General features: G+C 47.7%; 1 protein-coding gene across 4 annotated transcripts in view; it reads left to right on the top strand.

Moving 5' to 3' along the window:
- Window positions 1-606: 606 nt before the first annotated feature.
- LOC116827320 (uncharacterized) overlaps window positions 607-20,699 on the top strand; it is a 33,537-nt gene continuing 13,444 nt past the window's right edge. For 2 of the 4 annotated variants that reach the window (XM_075063507.1, XM_032784737.2), the window contains exons 1-7: window positions 607-725; window positions 5,955-6,047; window positions 7,158-7,255; window positions 11,913-12,064; window positions 13,099-13,191; window positions 15,025-15,159; window positions 16,808-16,968. In XM_075063507.1, coding sequence (XP_074919608.1) covers window positions 723-725; window positions 5,955-6,047; window positions 7,158-7,255; window positions 11,913-12,064; window positions 13,099-13,191; window positions 15,025-15,159; window positions 16,808-16,968 — 735 coding nt within the window. In that variant the 5' untranslated portion in view covers window positions 607-722. Of the gene's footprint in view, window positions 726-5,954; window positions 6,048-7,157; window positions 7,256-11,912; window positions 12,065-13,098; window positions 13,192-15,024; window positions 15,160-16,807; window positions 16,969-20,699 lie in introns of those variants that run through there. The other 2 variants (XM_032784738.2, XM_032784740.2) reach the window with 2 other exon arrangements.

Here is a 20,699-nt window from a genome sequence, read left to right on the forward strand (position 1 = left end):
CAGTCCTGCCCCCAGCCTGTCACGACACAGACCCTCCTCCATAGACGGCCCCTCCCCATAGACAGCCCCGCCCCCAGCCAGTCCTGACAGGACCCCTCTCCAATAGACAGTTGCAACACGGCCCCTCCCCTCATAGACATCCCTGCCCCCAGCCCATCGTGACACGGCCCCTCCCCCTTAGGCAGGCCCACACCTCTCAGTGCCAGAAAGCCTCACCCCCCAGCTCCACTCCTTCTCCCATCCAGACCCCCTCCATAGGCCACAGTGCCCCTTAGTGTCAGAAAGCCCCACCCCATAGATAGCTCTGCTCCTCAGCACTAGACAGTTCCAGCCCCCCCAGCTCCAGTCTCCTCCACCCCACACACACCCTAGCGCCGGACCACCCCAATCTCTTCACTCCGACTGCCCTGGGCAGCTCCAGCTCCTCCCCCGCTCCAGACCCCCACACCCTAGCTTAGATCGCACCAGGCCCCTTCGACTTCCTAGGCCTGCCCAGTACCTGCTTTTGCCCTCTCGGGACCCCTAGCCTCTTAGCCTCACCTTCACCCCCCTCCACCATTTCCTTGCTGTAAGTCCTCCCTCCAGTGCTAGGCTCCTTACGCCCCGGATATTACCCTCTGCCCACTTCAGTTGCCCACCTACAACCCCAGCTCCTTGCCCTTCTGCACTTCTAGGCAGCTACCAGAGACTTCCTGGGAGGAAGCGGAGGCCAGGCCTGCCGCATGGTACGTACACCCAGGAACAACCCTCTCAGGAGCAGCGTGGCATTTGGCTCTCAGTTTATGAACTGTTCCCATGCATGGGGGAACGCTCTCATCTGTGCCTTTAAAATAGGGGCCACGGGGACCTGGCAACTGCTTCTGGGAGCAGTGCGGAGCCTGGGCAGGTAGGGAGCCTGCCTTAGCCCTGGGTCCATGCTGCTCTGCTGACCAGACTTTTAACAGCCCAGTCAGCACCGCCACCAGGGTCCCTTTTCAACCGGGCATTCTGGTCGAAAACCAGACGCCTGGCCCCATCCCTCTTCATGGATCTCTGCCCTCTGGGTGTGATGGTGCAGAACTCGATGATTTGGCATGGTGTTCGTTTTCTGATGCCAGTTCATCCCCCTGAGCTGGGAGTCCAAGCAAACCCCAAACCAAAACGTCTCCAGAATAACCCAAATTTTGCTTGTTTTCTAGTGGAAACACTCAGATCTAGGACCTTGTGAGAGTTAGTACATGTTCACTTCACGGTTCATCTGCATCGTTGCTGAGGAGTCTGCCAAGGATTCAGGGTTGTGGGGAAAAGCAGGAGAGGTGGTGTCTATATGGGAGAAGGAATCAGCTCACAAAGTTGGTTTGCTCACAGTAATGAAACTGTAACTTGTTGTCCAAAATCCTTCACCTGAAATAACTAACTGATCGTAGGAAATAGTAGTAGCTAGATTTGGAAAAAATAGAATAAGGCAGAGGCTGTGACATCTCTTACTGAATCAGTTCGCTATTGTTGCATTGTTTGGCTTATGGTATTCTGACCCATGCAGTCAGTTACAAGTCTGCATTATAATTCGTGATACTGAATATTAGTATTAGTGGCAGCAGAGTGCTTCTCCAGGATCATTGAAGTGAATAGAGGAAGAGTGGGGAGTCACATGGAAAAGCAGTCAGAAGTGTTTTAGTAAAGTGGCAGCTAGTGGTGGCAGAGCCATTGGGAGCTGCCTAAAGAAGGTGAATTCAAGGTTTACCCATCCCAGGGCTGCACTGACAGCTTGTCATGAGCCTTTGGGCTGCATTTTCTTTTAAATGCAAACCATGATTACCCTCATCTTTAATGCAGAAGTGTGCCCACAGAGTCTACGTATCTCAGCACACAATGCTCAGTTTTAATCGAGCAGGTGGATACTTGTGTTGAGAAGAGATGTGTGTTGGGACCCTGTCTCCAAAGGCTGCACTTCCATGTTAAAGGTAAAAGTGACTAGTCAAGGGAAAATTTTATGAAACAGCTAAGTTCCAACTCATGCTGTGGGCTGTCCCCTGAAGACATGGACAGAATATCTCTGAGATCCCAGGTTCCAGTTTGTGCTTTAGCTAACATGGGTTTGGTTCAAAAAAATGGCATCACACTCGCTTGCCTTTAATCACAGGGAACATTTCTGAAGTTGACCTGCTTGAGGGGACTCATATAGGGAGAAGCTCCTTGTAATTCCCTTCTCTTAAGGTAAATGTGAAATCTTTTGGGATGGGTTTTGATGATGATACCACTTATTTTCTTAAAAGAACTTTTCAAAGTGAATTTTGTGCTGGTGAAAGATTGACAGCCTTCTGGCTGATTGACAGCCCCAGTGAGTTGCTGGCCTTTTCATCCTGAAGAAGAGCTCTGTGAAGCTTGAAAGTTTGTCTCCTTCACCATAAGAACAGCCATATTGGAGTCAGACCAGTGGTCCATCTAGCCCAGTATCCTGCCTTCTGAAGGTGGCCATGATCCTCCTCTCTACTGAGACTGCCTACAAGGGGACTAAATAGTATCAGTAGTGGTGGAAAATTTTGTACTGATTCCTGTCTGCATTAGTGATTTGCTGTTTAAAGACAAAATCCAGTCCCCTTTGCTAAGAGCTCTGGAATATTTTGTGTGTGTCCTAGGTTGTCCTCTGGCTTCCTACTGTACCGTGAGCGGGTTATTGAGCAGTGACTGGGGAATGAAATATGGCTGGTGCCAGGATAGTTTGTTGCCAGTGTCCTTAGTTGACTGTCTTATGGCAAATCTGTCAGTTCCAAGCTGCAGCCTTTTTGGTAAATTTTGCTTCATGAACTGCAGAGTGGGGAGGACTCTTCTGAGCCTCAGTGAGAATCCTCCTCCCAGACATCACACAGGCTGAGGGCTAAACCCCTGTTTGGGAGAGGAGCTCCGAGCATTTGTCAGCTTCACAGATCTAGTCAGACTTGAAATGTGGGAGCAAACTGCCAGAGTAGCTGGAGAATAGAAAACCAGAAGTAGGCTGGTCCTTTAGGCTTAGTGTTCTGAATGGTGCCATGCAAGTGCACTTTACCCTTTTGGAGCTAAACGTACCTCTGTCCCGAACAAACATCCTGCTACTGTCTCTCACTATAAATATTGGCATTAGCAACAGTGGAGCATGGAGCTAAGGTTCTAGAGAATGGGTTTCATGTCCACCTACTCCCACCTCAGTGCAAGCTTCCACATGTCTTTCATTTAGGTCAATAGCATCCATTTGACAGAGGACTGGAAGAAGAGGTAATAAGAAGGTAGCATCAGGTTGGTTTGGAAGGAGGAAATGAGGGTGAGAAGAAAGATGCGAGAGGTTGGGGGCTGGCGAGAGTTTGGGAACAAGAAGGTAAGCTGGGGCTGACAGAGCATGGTTTCCATTGAACAAGGCATGTTGAAGGGATCTCCATGGAGCTGCTGTTTCCTCCGTGAAAGTGTCTGTGCCCCTTAAAGTTGTGCCACTGCTGCTCTTTTCAAAGCTACTGATAGAAATTGGAGATGGAGAAGGCCTGTTAGAGCATCCAGCCCCTCTTCCAACCAATGCGGGATTGTTTCCTGTGGCACATTTTGTTTTTTAGCGTTTGTCCAGTCTAATTGTAACAACTCCAGGTGATGGGGTTTCTACTACTTTCCCTCTGGAGACGCTTCCACAGACTAAAAGATTTTGCTTTCATGCATTTTCTCCTTCTATTCAGCCTGGTTTCCTTTTCTTAATTCCATCCCCTAGTTATACTCCCTTGGGCACCTTAAACGATCCCTCTCCGTCCTTGGTAGTGACATCCCTCAGGTGCTTATAGACCTTTCCGTGTGAATCCTATCGTCTAGCCTTCGATCAGCTTTGTTTCTTCTCTCCCTCAAGCTTGTCACTCTTTCCAGTAAAAGAGAGAAGGAAAGTATAATAGAAACAACATTAGATTTCTCCCTTTTCTTATATACTACAGGACGATTAATCTGATATCTGCATATCTGATTGCTCCCTATAAACTGACCTGCAGGCCTCCTCCTGAATTCTTAGACGAGAATAGGCTACTGTTTAGTGAAACTTTCCAATAACTGCCAACTTGAGGCAAGTAAACGTCGGACTTGGCTGCATTCTCTGCAAGGCATCAATGTCTGTGGGGGGTGGCAGGTTCTTACCACTTAACACCTTGTTGGTTGGTAACTTGAGGCACCCCAAAACATGTTCACATCTATAACTTTCCTCCTTCTTGTGCCTGTTTCTGTTCATTCAAGTTGTCAATAAAGAGTGGGCATGCAAGCACAGTAATCAGCAGTGTGCAATGGACTGCAAACTACTTCACCTTATGGCTTTTGCCTTCAGAGGACTGGGGTGATTCCTCTGACTGGCTCACATCAGATCAGATACTTTGATAACTTAAAGGCTGGATCCTGCAAGGTGCTGAGCACTCTCCACTCTCATTGAAACATCTTATCACTTGATCTTGCCTGATACTAAGTTATAGTTCAGTCAGTGACTCCAGATCCCATTTGCTTTGACTGTAAATCAGTCGCTGATGGTTTTTCTGTCAGCACTGGGATCTGAAAATTTAGACCACCTCCTTCTTCTTTCACATGGCTGGTGTAGAGCAGCAACTACAGTTTCATCTGAAGTTGATCGAGCTGAATGGCTACATCAGGAGTAGCAGAATTTATTGCAGTAATGCCTCCTTCATATTTATAAATTGGGCAGTAGGTAGTGATATGTTTGACGGTCTCGTAGGGAACCACACTCGCACACTAGGGAGTCCTTCATTTTCCATTTGTGCATTAGATGTCCGCATCTACCATGGCTAGTTTGGATTCGGTTCAGAGTTGACCAGGATGACGGTGGAAGGTCAAACCCAGGAACCAATCTAGACATGCGTGTGTGCCTCTGACTTCCTCACTAGTAATGAAGACAGTAGCCTTCACAGGGCCCACTCTGTAAAGTGAGAATTCAAGACAAATGCCATCAACTTGGCAACCGAACATCGCTCAGCAATCTCCTGGTCATCAGAGCAGCAACTCAACCAATCTAGACATGCGCATGTGCCTCTGACCTCCTCACTAGTAAGGAAGATTTTGCAATAGGTACCACAATGATGGGCCTTCCCAAATAGGCTCTCAGCTGACAGGCCTTCCAGCTTTGTGTGGGATGCATGAGGCTGATCAGAATCCACCTCTCTCGGCCATCGCTGCATTGTCGTAGTTGGGAGAGCAGTTTGTGTTAGCAAATTGAGCAGCTACCATGTGACTCAGAGATACACAAAAGAAAGCTTGCTTGAGTAAGAAGGAAACTTTTAAATATAGCTGCTTTTCTGATTCCAACCACAAACTTTCCTTTCAGTTTTCATTAATTATCATGTTGATTTCTCTTCCACATTGTACATAATGACAGCATCTTTCACCATGTACAGTGCAGAAATGAAATGCAGTTAGCAATCCATATCTGGCCTTCTAGCTAGGTAATCCAGACTTGAAAGCGTAAAACAACACAGACTTGTATTCATATCAGTCAGGTTTTCACATTTCAACTCTATACCTTTTACCTTTGTGTATATTTGTTAGCTAAAGACCAGTTCTGGTGAGTGTATGGAATATATAATGTACTTACCACCCTTGCAAAACATGCTTGCAATGATTAAAATCTTCCTGAACATTGCAGGGTTAATATCTTATTGGTCAGCCTTCACTGTGGTCTTACACCTTTGATATCTGGTATGGCAATTTTCATGCAGGAGGATTTCAAAGCATTTTACGGACCATAAAAATAGCAATTGCATCTTGACTTCCCCACATTGAAATGCAGTTACCTCTGTGGTGGAACGCAGCACCACCTGTTTACTGGCTGCAGCGCTGTGCAGCACTTTAGGAGATCAGCTGAAGAAGAACACCATATCCTGTTGAAACTACACAGAGATGTTAGAAAATCAAAACGTAACTGCCTGAAAGTGGAGTGGGCTCTGACTTGGACACCTCCTTCTGTATTTCAGGACATAGATGCACTGAGCAGTCCTTGGGACAGTTCTCGTTCTTCCAGTTGCGATGAGGAGCCATATGGAGAGCTAGCAGTGTCGGAACTCTTGGTAAGATTTTAGCTGCAGCACTTGACTTTAAGTGGTGCTCAGGGATGAAGTCCTTCATTCCTGAATTATTGGGAATCCTAAGCAATCAGCGACTCTAAAGAAGCAAAGAGATAATGCACAGTGAGCTTTTTATGGACTGGAGAAGGTGAAGTAGGCGGCAGGGAGGCCAGAGAAGAGGAGGGGTTGTAGAGGTTGATATGGGAAATAAAGGCCTGGACATGAGCTCTTAGCTGCAGAGATAGAGAGGTTGTGGAGGAAGAAGTGGCAAGATTTAGATATGACTTGAATATGTGGGGAAAGAAGAGAGAGGAATGAAAGGAAACTCCCATGTTACGGGCCTGAATGAAGGTGAGGGTGAGGATCGTGCCAACCGTTCTTACAGAGACTGCAGGGAATGGAGAACATTTGGAAGGGAAGATCAGGGGAGATAATTTGGCCATCGTAAATTCAAGCTTTCCAAAACACTTCACTGATGCTAAACCTCTCAGCATACCAGTGAGCTAGGTGTGGACTATCTTCCACATTTTACAGGTTGGGGAACTGATGCAGTGTGAAGGGAGTCATTTACTCAAGCATTACAGTGATCTAGAAGCAGAACTCAGGAGTTCAAGGTCCACAGTCACCTAAGGCCACTAGTCCAGTCCTTTCTACAGGAAGGACTTTTGGAGCAGTGATGTGGATTAACTTGTGGATTCTGGTCTCATCAAAGATGTAAAGGAAGCTCCATCACCCGGGGCCCTCAAAACTGGACAGACCACCAAACCCTAGGAAATGTGTACTAGAGATCATTGGTCCCAGGAGATGGATGATGTACAGGAGGAGCCTGTGCCAAAAGTTGGGTTATGTGAGGGTGGGAGGGGAGTCTAAACTGCGTGATGTGGAACTTTGTCTCAACATAGTTAGTAAACACCTGCGGTCCCCATATGGCCCAAGATGAATGTTCTTTCCCCATCTGCAACCCTAGCCAGTTCCTTGGGTGCTGTAATGTAGCTCAAGGGAAGGAGAGCATGCCTTGTTTTAAAGAGCAATTTTATATTGGTGTCTTCACCTTGTGATGCAAACATTTTGGCTACCAATATGAGACTGCTAATGTCTTGCGTCTTTCCCAAGGCTGGTGCTACCAAGTCCTTGTGCAGTCAGGAAGAGGAGGGATGTAAGAAGCAGCAGAGCCATCAAGGGAAAGGAGCAGGAGTTCCACAGCAGGATGAGTAGGTCCAGCCCCAAGTAGCACTGCCCTAGACTGGGAGGTTTTCTTCTCTGTGGGTTTCCTTCTCACTCGACTGTATTTGCTCTTACCATCATAACATGTTACCGTGACTGTTCCCCATCCCTCTGGCCAAGGAGGGTTGGACACATTCACTCCAGAGCAGTGCAGCTCCTGAAATATCCAGAGCAACATGAGGACTTACCTCTGTTATTGCTGCTGCTGCTGTTCAAGTCCAATCCTGGTTCCTAGAAGACAAGACAAGAGGAATAAACACAAAAGAGGGAGAGAAAAGAGCAGCAAAGAGAGAAAATGCAGTTTCTGGCTCTGGTATTGACTCTCACTTGCAGTATCACTGCTGGAGAAACCCAGCACACTGTCTGGTCAGTCATCCAGAGTATGCTTACACAGCAAAGAAGACTTTGTGGCTGGCCTGTGCCAGCTGACTCCAGCTCGTGGGGCTTAGGCTGTGGGCTGTTTCACTGCTGTGTAGATTTCCGGGCTCCGGCTGGAGCCTGAGCTCTGGAACCCTCCCATCTCTCAGGATCCTACATCTGCGTTGCAGTCCAAGCCAAGTGGTCTGCACAGAAGTGAAACAGGCTCACAGCCAGAGCCCTGCGACCCCAAGACAGCTGGCACAGGCAAGCTGTGAGTGTCTAGTTGCTGTGTGGAGATACCCTCAGGGACCTGGCAGACTTGTCTCAGCTTCAGGCTGTTTAAGGCATTGCATGTAGCTGCCATTTTTGCTCACAGGCTTACAGCAGAATTGCAGAATATACAGTCTTGGCCACCTAGGCCAGACTCTTATTAAACAGAAGTAAAACGAAGAAGGAGGGATGGGAAGGAGAAGAAATAAGGTGGGGAAGGAAATGAACACATGCGGGGGTGAGACGTGTGACAAAGTCTGACATCGCAGGCGTATTTGGATTTAGCCAGTAGAGATGGCGATGTCATCTGGCTCCTTCTCTCTGGCCTAGTGTCTGGGACTTTAAGGTCAGAAGTGACCATCATGATCATCTAGTCTGACCTCCTGCACATCGCAGGCCACAGAACCCCATCCACCCACCTCTGTAACAGACTCATAACCTCTGGCTGAGTTACTGAAGTCCTCAAGTCATGATTTAAAGACTTAATGTTACAGAGAAACCACCATTTACACTAGTTTAAACCTGACAGTGACCTGTGTCCCATGCTGCAGAGGAAGGCTAAAAAACCCCAGTCTCTGCCAATCTGACCTGAGGGGAAAATCCTTCCCAGCCTCAAATATGGTGGTCAGTTTACCCTGAGCATGTGGACAAGACCCTGGGAAAGAAGTCTCTAGTAACTCAGAACCCTCCCCATCTAGTGCTCCATCACCGGCCATAGGGGATATTTGCTACTAGCAGTTGCAGATTGTCTACATGCAATTGTAGGCAATCTCCTTGTACCATCCTCTTTATAAACTTATCAAGCTCAGTCTTGAAGCCAGTTAGGGCCGTGTCCTCCTCCTTTCCCCCTCCATTGGGAGGTTGTTCCAGAACTTCACTCCTCTGATGGTTAGAAACTTTTGTCTAATTTCAAGCCTAAACTTGCTGATGGCCAATTTATATCCATTTGTTTTTGTGTCCACATTGGCACTTAACTGAAATAACTCCTCTCCCTCCCTGGTATCTATCCCTCTGACACATTTATAGAGAGCAATCATATCTCCCCTCAACCTTCTTTTAGTTAGGCTAAACAAGCCAAGCTCTTTCAGTCTCCTCTCGCAAGGTAGGTTTTCCATTCCTCAGTTCATCCTAGTAGCCTTTCTCTGCACCTGTTCCAGTTTGAATTCATCTTTCTTAAATGTGGGAGACCAGAATTGCACACAGTATTCCAGATGACGTCTCACCAGTGTATTGGAAGTGTTAGTATCGTTATACTTGTCTCTACTGGATATACCTCGCCTGATGCATTTTAGGATTACATTACCCTTTTTCATGGCCGCAATCATGTTGACAGTTCATAGTCATTCTGTGATCAACCAACACACACCCAGGTCTCCTTTCTTTGTCACTTGCAACTGATAAATCCCCAGTTTATAGAAAAAATTCTTCTTGTTAGTCCCTAAGTGCCTGACTTTGCACTATTACATTTTATCTCATTTCTATTACTCCAGTTTTCAAGGTCATCCAGACCTTCTTGTATGATATGCTGGTCCTCCTCCATATTGGTGATCCACTCGATTTTATGTCATCTGCAGATTTTATTAGCACAATGCCACTTTTTGTGCTAAGGTCAGTAATAAAAATGTTAAATAAGATTAGTCCCAAGACCGATCCCTGAGGATCTCCACTAGTAAATTTTGTCCAGCCCGACAGTTCACCTTTCAGTATGACCCATTGTAGTCTCCCCTTTAACCAATTCCTTATCCACCTTCCAATTTTCATATTGATCCCCATCTTCTGCAATTTAACTAATAATTTCCCATGTGGAACTCTATCAAATGCCTTACAGAAATCCAGACAGATTAGATCTACTGCATTTCCTTTGTTAAAAAAATCAGGTTTTTTTCCTCAAAGAAGGAGATCGTGTTGGTCTGGCATGATCTACCTTTTGTAAACACATGTTATATTCTATCTCAATTACCGTTTACCTTTATGTCCTTAACTACTTTCTCTTTCAAAATTTCTTCCAAGACCTTGCATACAGTTGAGGTCAAACTAACAGGCCTGTAATTTCCTGGATGACTTTTTTTCAAAATAGGTACTGTACTATGTTACCAATTCACCTGTCATAGGGTATGACCCATGAGTTTACAGATTCATTAAAAATCCTTGCTATTGGGCTCCCAATTTCGTGTGCTAGTTCCTTTAATATTCTTGGATGGAGATTATCCAGGCTCCCCGATTTAGTCCCATTAAGATGTTTGAGTTTGTCTTCCACCTTGGATGTGGTAATTTCTACTTCCATATCCTTGTTCCCATTAACTACCCTGCCACTACCCCTAAACTCTTCATTAGCCTCATTAAAAACTGAGGCAAAGTATTTAATCTCCACCCCATCCTCAGTGCTTGGCGATCCTACTTCTTTTTTTTAATTACTGTGTCGGCTGTATGCCGACCTAACTTAGGCAAACATAATTTCCTTTGCAGGGTCCAACTCTACTTAGCTTTCAGCAGTTCTCACTTTATCCTTACACTTTCTGACCTCCAAAGGGTAGATTTCCTTGCTGATCCTTCCCATCTTCCATTCTTTGTAGGTTTTCTGCTTTCTCTTTATCACCTCTTTGAGATGCTTGGTCTGCAACACTTCCCTATGAATTTTTTCCCCTTTCTTGGGGTGCAGGCAAAGTTTCTGCAACTTTGACTTAGAGTAATTCCAAGCCTCCTCCACATTCAGATCTTTGAGTTCTTCAGTCCAGTCCATTTCCCTAGCTAATTCCCCCTTAATATTTTAAAGTTTGCCCTTTTGAAATCAGGGAACCTGCTTGCAGATTTGTTTTGGTTTATCCTTTCATTCAGTTTGAACTGAATTAGCTCATGGTCTCTCGAACCAAGGTTGTCCCCTGCAACCAGTTCTTCTGTGAGGTCCTCACTATTCACCAGTGCCAAACCTAAAATGGCATCAACTCTTTTTGATGAAGACATCTGCCAGCTATCACATCCAGGAAATCTGGGCTCTACTATCACTAGTAGCTCTTGTCTTCCAGTCTATATCTTAGACGTTAAAGTCTGCCATAATCACACAATTTACGATTGTATTTATTTCATTAAAATATTAACAAGGTGTCGGTCCATATCCAGATTGGATCCTGGGGTCTTTAGCATACCCCGAGCACTATCCTAGAGTAGCCATTGGTAGTTTTCTTTCCCAAAGTGATTTTGACCCAAATGGACTCTGTCTTATCCATTCCATCACTTCTAATTTCTGTACAATCAACCCATCATTAACATACAGTGCTGCTCTACCACCTTTATCTTTATTTCTGTCTTTCCTGAACAACACACAGCCTTCATTACCTGTACTCCAGCCATGACTACTATTCCACCATCTTTCTGACATCCCTGTAATATCTGGCTTCACTTCCTGCACCAGTAGTTCTAGTTCCTCCATTTTGTTACCCATACTATAAACATTCATTCACTTTTTACAGTTTAACTCACAATTTGGGTAAATTTGTAGGCTCAGTTAGCACAACAGCTCTCATCTGAGGAGCTGTGCAAACTGAGCCATAAACTCCACATTTATCAAGGGGCTGAGTGGGGATCAGCTGGAGATGGTGCAAGGACTTCACCATAAGGTTTATGAGGTGTTGTATGGCAAAATAGCATTCAGTCTGTATCCCTGCTGTACGCAAGAATTCCTTCGTGTATGGATCAGATGGAAGCATTGTAGCACCAAACACAGAGAGCTTCTCTTTGAAGGAACATCAGATGTTAGTGTTCCAAATTACCAGTACGTGGCCAACCGTCTTAGAATTTGTTACATGGCCACAAAATCCAGACAGCTGATTTTCTCTTTTTTTTTTCCCCTCCAGTTCAAATATCTTCTTAATCTGCACAACTAGATCACAGGTTTCCTGACTGGGGGTAGATATCATCACGGATAATTTAGTCTTGGCTTTTAAACCTAGAGGAGCGAAACCTCATCTGCATCTATGTGGCCCTTTATTTTCCTAATTTGACCTTTAATCTCTACAGTTCATGGATGAATATTGCTTACACCCACTCGCAAGTGTGCAGAGCCTCTGCTGAGGGGGAGAGCCATCTTCAGGCACCGAGGAAAAAAATGGAGAGCAGGAGAGTGGACCAGAAGAACCCTCCATTTGAGGACTTTAAGGGAACCCTGATAGGTAATGTCCCCAGAACTCTCCTGAAGATGAGGCCTCTCAGGTTCTCTTTGAGACTGTAACAGATCCCTTTGTCTGATAGAGGTGAGGGCAGGTTTGTCATTATTGGGATGTATTCTGACTGGCCCGGAGAACAGATCTCATGTTCTGTAGTCACTTGGAGTTGTCTTCCAGTCCAGCATCTTCCTGACAGGGGAAACTGAAGAACTGGGTGGGACTCTTAATCTACCCTGGAACTGGGGCTAGCTGCCTGGAGTTCACTTCCATCTGAAGCCCTGTGTATGTACTCAGGCTGCTAGCCCTTCACGTTGCTGCAGCAGTATTTCTATTTGTAGCATGCTAGTCCATCACAGCTGGCGCAGGTCTGTCTGCCAGAGCTAGAAGTTACACCTGCAGCTCCAGTGTGGGCCATCAGTCCTGCCCCTTGCTTGCCCACACAGGGTGCAGCAGAGACAAGTATGGTAGTCCTGTCAACCCTGGCCTGTAGGGCTGAGCTTGTGGCAGCTCCACTCTCTCCTCCCGCCAAGTCCCACTGCTTTAAAAAATACAAATCTTATATCAGTGAATTTTGCCAGCTCCCCACCAATCTGATGGGCTGGCTCCAGTGCACATTTGAGTAATTAGCACCTGCATCAGACACAAATATAACCCCCACTAGCTTCAATGCACTGTTATATGATTGTGCTCTTCTCAGCCTTGTGCATATTCTGCCTTCCCAAACCTCCCCAAGATTAGCACAGTTCAGCCTGAGCAGCTTCTTGGCAGTAGAGGATGTTCTAGCTCAGGAGTAGTGGGATGCATTGGTAGAGCAGTGGGGGGACGTAAGAGCCGAAGGGCTGTGGGCCAGGAATGAGGGACGTCAGAACTGCTGTATGCTTGGGGAGCCCAGGACTGGAATAACTTCTTGATTTGGAAAATAGTGATCCTGTTCTATTCAGGATTCTTTACTGTGGCCATCTCTGGGGCATCTGAGTGGCCTGTGGCTTGGCTCAGTAGATGATTTACTTCTTGTACCTGTTTTCCTTAATTTCTCTTAGATCAAGACCCCAAAGGTGCTAAATCTCATCAACGTTCCGTGAAGAATCAGAGAGCCTTTGTTTACCAGCCCAGCTCAACAGAACATGCTCAAGGTAAATAAAAACATCAAGAAAACAAGACAAAAACACAGATACCCACCCAGGCCCCTGACAATCGAAGGGATGATTCTGCCTGAAGTCCTTCACCATGCTTTGCATTTTTTATTCTGGGTAAACAAAATATTCCAGCTCTGCTTTTCTGTGTAGGATATCTCAGTTTGCTGGATCCTGCTGCAGAAACATGTTAAAATTAGGGATTAACCAACCTTCTAAACTCCAGTTGCTGCACTTCTGTCATTGGAAACCACGCTGGAGCAAGAGGAGTGCGTTTAGAGCTGAGTAAGCATGTTCTTCCACAAGCAGCTATCCTGCTCTGAAATGTACTCAGCATTTGGAAGGTCTGAAGAAAGCCATGGAGGGAAAGAGCACTTCTGCTTTGTCTGAAAATCCAGTGGACTCAGGAATTGTCCATGGACAGAGACAAGCTAGCAACGACCACCCTGTCTCAGTGTAAAAATCGTATAGAAGTTGGGATTGGTGCAGAATGACTGCTAGTGAATTAGCCAGTTGGTATCCTAGCTATTTCTCAGTTTCCAAATGACTATGCGCTGACCCTTTCTCAGGCCAATTGCATCAGAGAGCGGAAGCCAGATTTGAAATAGAGAACCAGGTCATGTTGTGTATGTGGGTAGGGGACTTTTTCTGGGTGAGATGATTGGAAAGGGAGATTCATCAATGAATGAATTGGCACAGTAGAGGGGTGCGGGTGGGGGAAGGTGGGTGGCTTAATTCATGAATGTTGTCAATGCCCTTAGCCTGAATGCACTGGAGAAAGGTACAGCTGTCCTGTCTCTGCCCCTGTGAACATCACGTCAGTCCCAGAGAGATGCAAAGAACAGTTAGAGGCAACTCAGAGTATAGAGAAATTGCTGATGGGGCTGGAGGGTTTGATATGTGCGAAAAGCTGTGAGAACTAGACGTGTTCAGCTAGCCCAGGCAATGCCCCAGGGGTGGAAACACACTTCTAAAAGTATCTGAAAGTTGAACAACTTCTAGAGAGGGAGAGGAATGGCTTATGGTGATACCTGGCATTAGAGTGAGGAGTGAACAGCTGCAGTCTAATACAGGGATTTGGAGCAATCACATTTTTGAATTGCTCTGCCCCAGCTCCGGGCATAAAATCTCCTGGTCTGCGCTCGAGCTCCAGGCTCCGCTCCAAAGCCCTGGTCTAATATTGTCTGACTAGTAGGTAACCACCTAATAGTAAAAGATGATTGGTTTAGAGTCTGATACCATCCTCTATCTGGGGAGTGTGTCCTGGCTTGGTACGGGGTGGACCATGGGTGCCAACTCCCGTGGGTGCTGCAGGGCTGGAGCACCCACAGGGAAAAATTAGCGGGTGCTCTGCATCCACCGGCAGCCAAGCTCCCCCAGCACCCACCCCTCCTCGCCACATCCTCCCCTAAGCACGCCCTGTCCCTGCTCCTCTCCTTCCCAGCGCTTCCCTCCCGCCACCTAACAGCTGTTTGGCAGCACTTAGGGCTCTCGGGAGGAGAGAGAGGAATTGGCGACGTGGCACGCTCAGGAGAGGAGGCGGTAAAGAGACGGGGCAAGAGTGGGGACTTGGAGGAAGAGGGTGGGATTGGGGCTGGGCGAGGGTGGTGCAGGGGCAGGCAGGGCCAGGGGTGGGACGGGGAGAATTGAGCATGCACAGGGCAGACGGGAAGTCAACGCCTATGGGGTGGACTAGATGATCCTTGGTAGAGCTTCTACTAAATTCTGTCCACTGACTCCTTTCTTATCCATTCAGTCTTCTGGCTGTGCCCTGAATGCCTCTTCACTGCCTCTTTCACAAAAAGAGAGCCTGACCTGTTTACTTTCCAACAGGAGATCCACCACCATTGGCCAAGCTGGCCATAGCACCAGCTGAAAAAAGAGAGCAGTGCGACAGCTCAGAGGCTCCATCTGAGATCAAAAGTCCGAGGCGGATGCAGCCCCTTGCCAAGAGCACACAAACTGAAGGTAACTTGGCCCAGGCCAGCAGGGCCGGCTTTAGGCCGATTCCCCGGAATCGGGCCCCGTGCCTTAGGCGGCTTTTTAATTTTTTTTTTACTCACCCCGGTGGCGGTCTGCTCCTCAGGGGGCTTTGACAGCCCTGCTCCCCTGGCCAGAGCACCGGCTGGAGCGCAGCAAGCCCCGCGGCCCCGCAACCCCAGCCAGAGCTTCGGCCGGAGCGCAGCAGCCCTGCGGCCCCGCAACCCCGGCCGGCAATCTGAAGTGCTGCCAAAGACTGGGGGCGCCGCTCAGTGAGTACAAGTCCCGCCCCCCCAGGAATCAGGCCCCGCACTTGCTAAAGCCGGCCCTGCAGGCCAGGCACAGTCACTGAGCCGGGGTCGGCTGTATGTTGCTGATGACTGTATCCGTTTGCAATTTGTATGTGAGTGGGGCTGGCGGCCAGGACTCCTTGGTTCTACTCATGACTCAGCTGCCAACTCCCTGTGAGAGCTAGGGTGGGTCACTTCACCTCTCTGCCTCGTTTGTCCGAGCTGTGAAATGGGGCTGATGATACTGGCCCAGCTTTACAAGTGCCAAATATTATTAGATCACAGGTTCTTCAGGGCAGGGATTGTGCGTTTGGACTATGCCTAGCACATTGGAGGCAGGACTTGAATTCAAATAGTATATTGTTGCTCTCAGTTGGAGAACACAGTGACGTTCTCCAAAGATGCATTACGTGCCTGCAGCATGTTCCATGCAGGAAGATGTGTTCTGTGCCCCAAGCTGCTTGCAAACCACACAAGTCAGCTGTGAGAGGCTTTAGGCCACTGACAGATATTTTGATACCACTAGCATAGTCAGCAGGTCTTTTTATGACTGAATGGTCCAGACCAGGATTTCAGGAGATGTGTAGTGACACTTGGCAGCGCAAACTGCGTCAGTCAGTCTGGAAGTTATGGGGTCAGGGAAAACCACAGGGTCTGTCTGTGTCCAGCCGCTTCAATGAAGAGCCCCCTTTGTATTGATCGCACTCTCGTCCTTCCTCTTTCCTGTGGTAAGGAACACTGCACAACGGGAGTCTGGTTAGAAGTGAGTGCTGAGGAGGGATTTGAATGAATTTGGGTACTGGGGTGGGGAGTTCACATGCAAGGTGCAGCCTGGAAAAAGGCAGGAAGAGCAAAGGGGCTGGGGTAGGAAGAAACTTGCTCTCCCCAGCTAAGGAAGAGCTGCTTTGTCTCTGGTGAGAGAGGCCTGTGTTGCCGAAGTTGTGTGATTTAGCTAGCGACATCATGAGCTGCATGCAGCAGGTGGATAGTGTGACTTCAGCATGACGCAGCCAGCCAGTTGAGATGTGATTTCAGGCAGTCTGTGTCCGTGGGCAGCATCTGATAGACTGTGGTGATGCTAAAGGAAATGTGTGATGATCATCAGGGTGCAGGTGGAATGGGAGGCCCGCTGAGCTCCCAGCTGCTGTGAAATCTGATTCCTGACTCAGGCATCTGTTGCTTAGGGGGGAGCTACTGACTTGTCTGCATTTCTTTTTCCAAAGAAAAAGAGGAAAAAAAACAAAAAAAACCCTGCAAGCCCCTCCCCCCTCGAGCCCAGATTTCGTTGGCGGCAGCATCTGACTCTAATGCTCCTTTTTGTTTCCTTTGCTGGAATATTTGTCTAGAATCCTCTCCAGACCAGACCCAGCCGCCCTGCTTCCCAGATGGCAGAGGGAACAAGAACAGCTTTGGGCTTGAGAAGAGGAACTCTCCCCCTCCACTGGGAGGAGCAGGAAGGAAGTGGGCTGAGGGCTCTGAAGTGGAGTGTGAAGAGGAACTGAAAGAGGTAATGGACCGTGTGTACCCACTTGCATGGAGGCTGCCCAAAGCCTTCTGTAGCTTCATGTGGCAGTTCCCAGTTCAGTACCGCACAGGACTCTGAGAGTCCTATTTTGATATATATGTGTCCGAGGCAACCTCCCTGCCTAGCCACTACAGCATGCAGAGTCAGGACTGCCTAGCTACATACATGCATCCATAATGTAGTGCTCAAATTAACGGTAGTGATCTATAGGCTTGGCCTGTGCCAGTGTAATTGCTTCTGAAATGGTATGTTTTAAGATATCAGGATCCCTGTGTGCAGCATGGGGCCTCAGAGCCAGCTGGACTGGAGAGCTGTATTTTGTAGTGCTCAATGGTTCTCACACTGGTCTCTGGTCTCGTGCTACAGCAGCTAAACATCTCTGGGGCTTCGGGCAGCGTTGTAGCCCAGTTGGTAAACACTTAACCTGTGGAGACTCTCAACTCTGCATCCTGTGCAGCTGCTTCATGGCCTCTGAAAGCTGTCTGGGGACATTCTCTAGGAACCTCTTGTTTTTTATTTAGTCTTTGATCAGCTGCATCTGTTCTGCTCTTGGGTTTCAATCCCTATCATGGAAGCAGTCGGCTGCTGGAGTGACAAGTGTGAGAGAAAGCAGAGCAGGGTGTGTTTGGTGTAAACTCTGCTGTGATCGAATTGGCACGTGATGCCAAAAGTGGCCATGACAGCAAATGCTCAGTAGGAGAGAGCCCAGCTGCAGAAGAATCTGGAGAGCTGAAAGCCATGGGAGCCTCAGCCTGGGATTGAGGAGCCATAGTGCTTAGTTTACAAGTCAATAGATGATTTTTTATTTTCTCCCCAATAGTTAGAGCTGCAAACACCTACCTGAACACTGAAAATCTTCTGTTCTTTGTATCCTCGCTGGTAAGTGAGCAAGCAGCTAGGAGGTGGGCTGGGATCCATCTCCTTCTTGATCTTTGTTTTCATAATGTAAATTGATGGAGCTCTTTACATTTCTCGCAGTCTTGCATTTTTTCCAGGTGATAGTGAAGAGTGAAGTGCTGATTATTATTTCATAGTGTTCTTATTTATTATCTGTTTTACTGTAATACCCAAAAGCTCAGCTCAGGTTTAGGCAGATGCTATGCCAAGAGCTTTCAGTCGAAGATACTTTTCTGAGTGTGACTACCCTTGGATACTGTGATGAACTGGGAATGTTCTTAATGTTTTCTTTGAATACTGTGTGCGTGCCTCAGTTTCCCCTATGCAGTTCTTAAGTATCTAGGTGGGGGATCAGGGTGTGTGATTGTTGCAGAGCCCAAGAGGGCCAGTGTGGTGATATCTGCATAGAGAATGGCCGACACCCTGTCTCCTGGCAACTGATGGCCTGGGCCCCTCCTCTGGAAAGGTGCCAACTGAAGGTGTTGGAGAACAAAGAGATCAGGTGTCCAGACAAAGGCCAGAGGAGGGGCTGGAGAGTTTCACTTTGGAGCTGGCTGGGGAAACGGGGGGAATTCCCCAGGGCTGGGGTCTAAGCTCCCTGCCCCCCCCAGATGGACCTGACTGAGGGGGTCCTGTTGTCTGCACGTACACGCACTGTTTTGGACTGTGTTCCTGTCATCTAATACAGTGCTTCTCAAGCTATTTGATGTGGAGGATCGGCAATTTTTGTTTTCCAATGTGCCAGGGACCGGTGCCATATTATTATCCTATTCGATGCTTTTATGAGGAAACTCGCCGCGGACCGGCAGCCGATGGCTCGCGAACTGGCCCCGGTCCGCGGACCACCACTTTGAGAAGCACTGGTCAATAAACCTCCTGTTTTACTGGCTGGCGGAGAGTCATGGTGAATGGCAGGAAGTGGGGGAGGTGCAGAGCCCTGACTCCCCCACACTCCATGACAGATGACTTCAGCCAACCCTTGAATTGTCCTGTCTCCACTCAGGCTCAGCTCTAACCCCGACATGAAAGTGCCTCACGTAAAGATAATGTGGGAGCCTCTAGAGAGGGACTGCTCATCCTTGTGTAATTTGTTCTGCAGACTCTCTCGGCACTTGATCAGCCCAAACTGGGATGTTCCCCTCAACTCAGGACCTGTGTTGTGCTAACAGAATGGAGATTATAGGTTTGGCTTTCATTTGTGAAGGGGATTTTGAAGAGCTCTGTCTTCCGGAAATGTCTGCTTCGTTAATAAAATTCTCCTTAGGAAGAGGTTTAACCACTTGATGACCTTCTACTTGTGTCTGAGGTTGGACTGGAAACCCTGTCTGCCTAAAAACTCCTTTTATCCAAAAGCTGGGTGTGTCTCAGTATAACAGCACAGTTCTCTCCAAGTCACTTGACTTCGGAAAACTCCAATACTTTGTGTCTCTGTGGCACTCGCTCAGCTGAGATAACTCCGTCAAGAAGTCCTGGCCAGCCTGTGATGGTGATTAGCGAGCTGCAACATCACCGACTGATCTGTGTTCAAGGGCTTTTGCCCTCTACTCCCAAAAGTTACGTCTGAGCGTATTCAAAGTTCTGCCCCAATGCAGTCTGTGGGCCCCATATTCAGGCCTCCACGCCATTCTGCAGGGCCAACTCATAGCTTGGCTGTGTTTGTACTTTACCAAGTCCCTTGCAAACCAGAGATGAAGCAATACATTGGCCCCAAACTTCTGTGCCCCACCCGTGACCTCTCGCGCATGCACATGCTTCAACGGAGCTTTGCTGCTTGGGCCTGTCTTTATAATAAAGTTCATCTAGCATTGTGGTCAGTTGGTTTAAAGGAGAACAGAGCAGAAAAAAGCTGTGCTCTTGGAAATGAGGAACTGAGTGGCTTAGGTTGGCATCATGTGAGCAGGTGCTGTGCAGTTCCAGCTGTCCCAGCACAGCCCTGCCCAGGCACCTCAGTCCTGGGTTGGAGCTCATTTGTGTGCAAGTCAACTCCGGTAGAGCTGGTCAGTGCTTGGTTGCTATGGTGATGGGCACTCTGGCTAACCCTACAGTAGGTAGCTATTTTACCCAGCCCTGGTCGTGGACGGTAAAATCTAGCATTGATGCACATGCATTTTTTCTTTCACTCTCCCTTGGGGACCCCATTCTCTACTGGCATAAGAGGGTACAACAATATGAAGCCAGAGCTTTGGACCTCCTTATGCTAAAGGTGAAGCTGGCATCATACCATCCTATATAGGGCCTCCGTTCTTAAATGACATAAGGATGGCCACACTGGGTCATACCAATGGTCCATTGGGCCCCGTAACTTGTCTTCTGACAGTGGCCAGGGCCAGATGGAAAGAAGAGAACAAGGCATTTATCCAGTCCAGTCCCAGCATCTGGTGGTCAGGGATTAAGGGACTCCCAGAGCAAGGGGTTGCATCCCTGACTGTCTTGGCTAATAGCTATTGGACCTATTCTCTGGGAACTTACTTAATTCTATTTGAACCCAATTATATTTTTGCCCTTCACAGCATCCTCTGGCAATGAGTTCCACAGGTTGACTGTGTGTTTGTGAAGAAATACTTCCTTAGGTTTGTTTTAAACCTGCTGCCTCTTACTTTCATTGGGTGACCCCTGGTTCATGCATTATGTGAAGGAGTAAATAACACTTCCTGGTTCGCTTTCTCCACACCATTCGTGATCTGACAGACCTTTCTCCTATCCACCCCCCTTAGTCATCTCTTTTTTCTGACAGAGTTAGAGGCTGTGAGGTACCAGCCCTTCCTTGAGGCCTGTGGTGGTGTTGCTGCTGCGGGTTGATTCTTACAACCCTTCAC

Source organism: Chelonoidis abingdonii, chromosome 1, assembly GCF_003597395.2.
Source record: "Chelonoidis abingdonii isolate Lonesome George chromosome 1, CheloAbing_2.0, whole genome shotgun sequence".
In the NCBI taxonomy this organism is placed as follows: domain Eukaryota; kingdom Metazoa; phylum Chordata; order Testudines; family Testudinidae; genus Chelonoidis; species Chelonoidis abingdonii.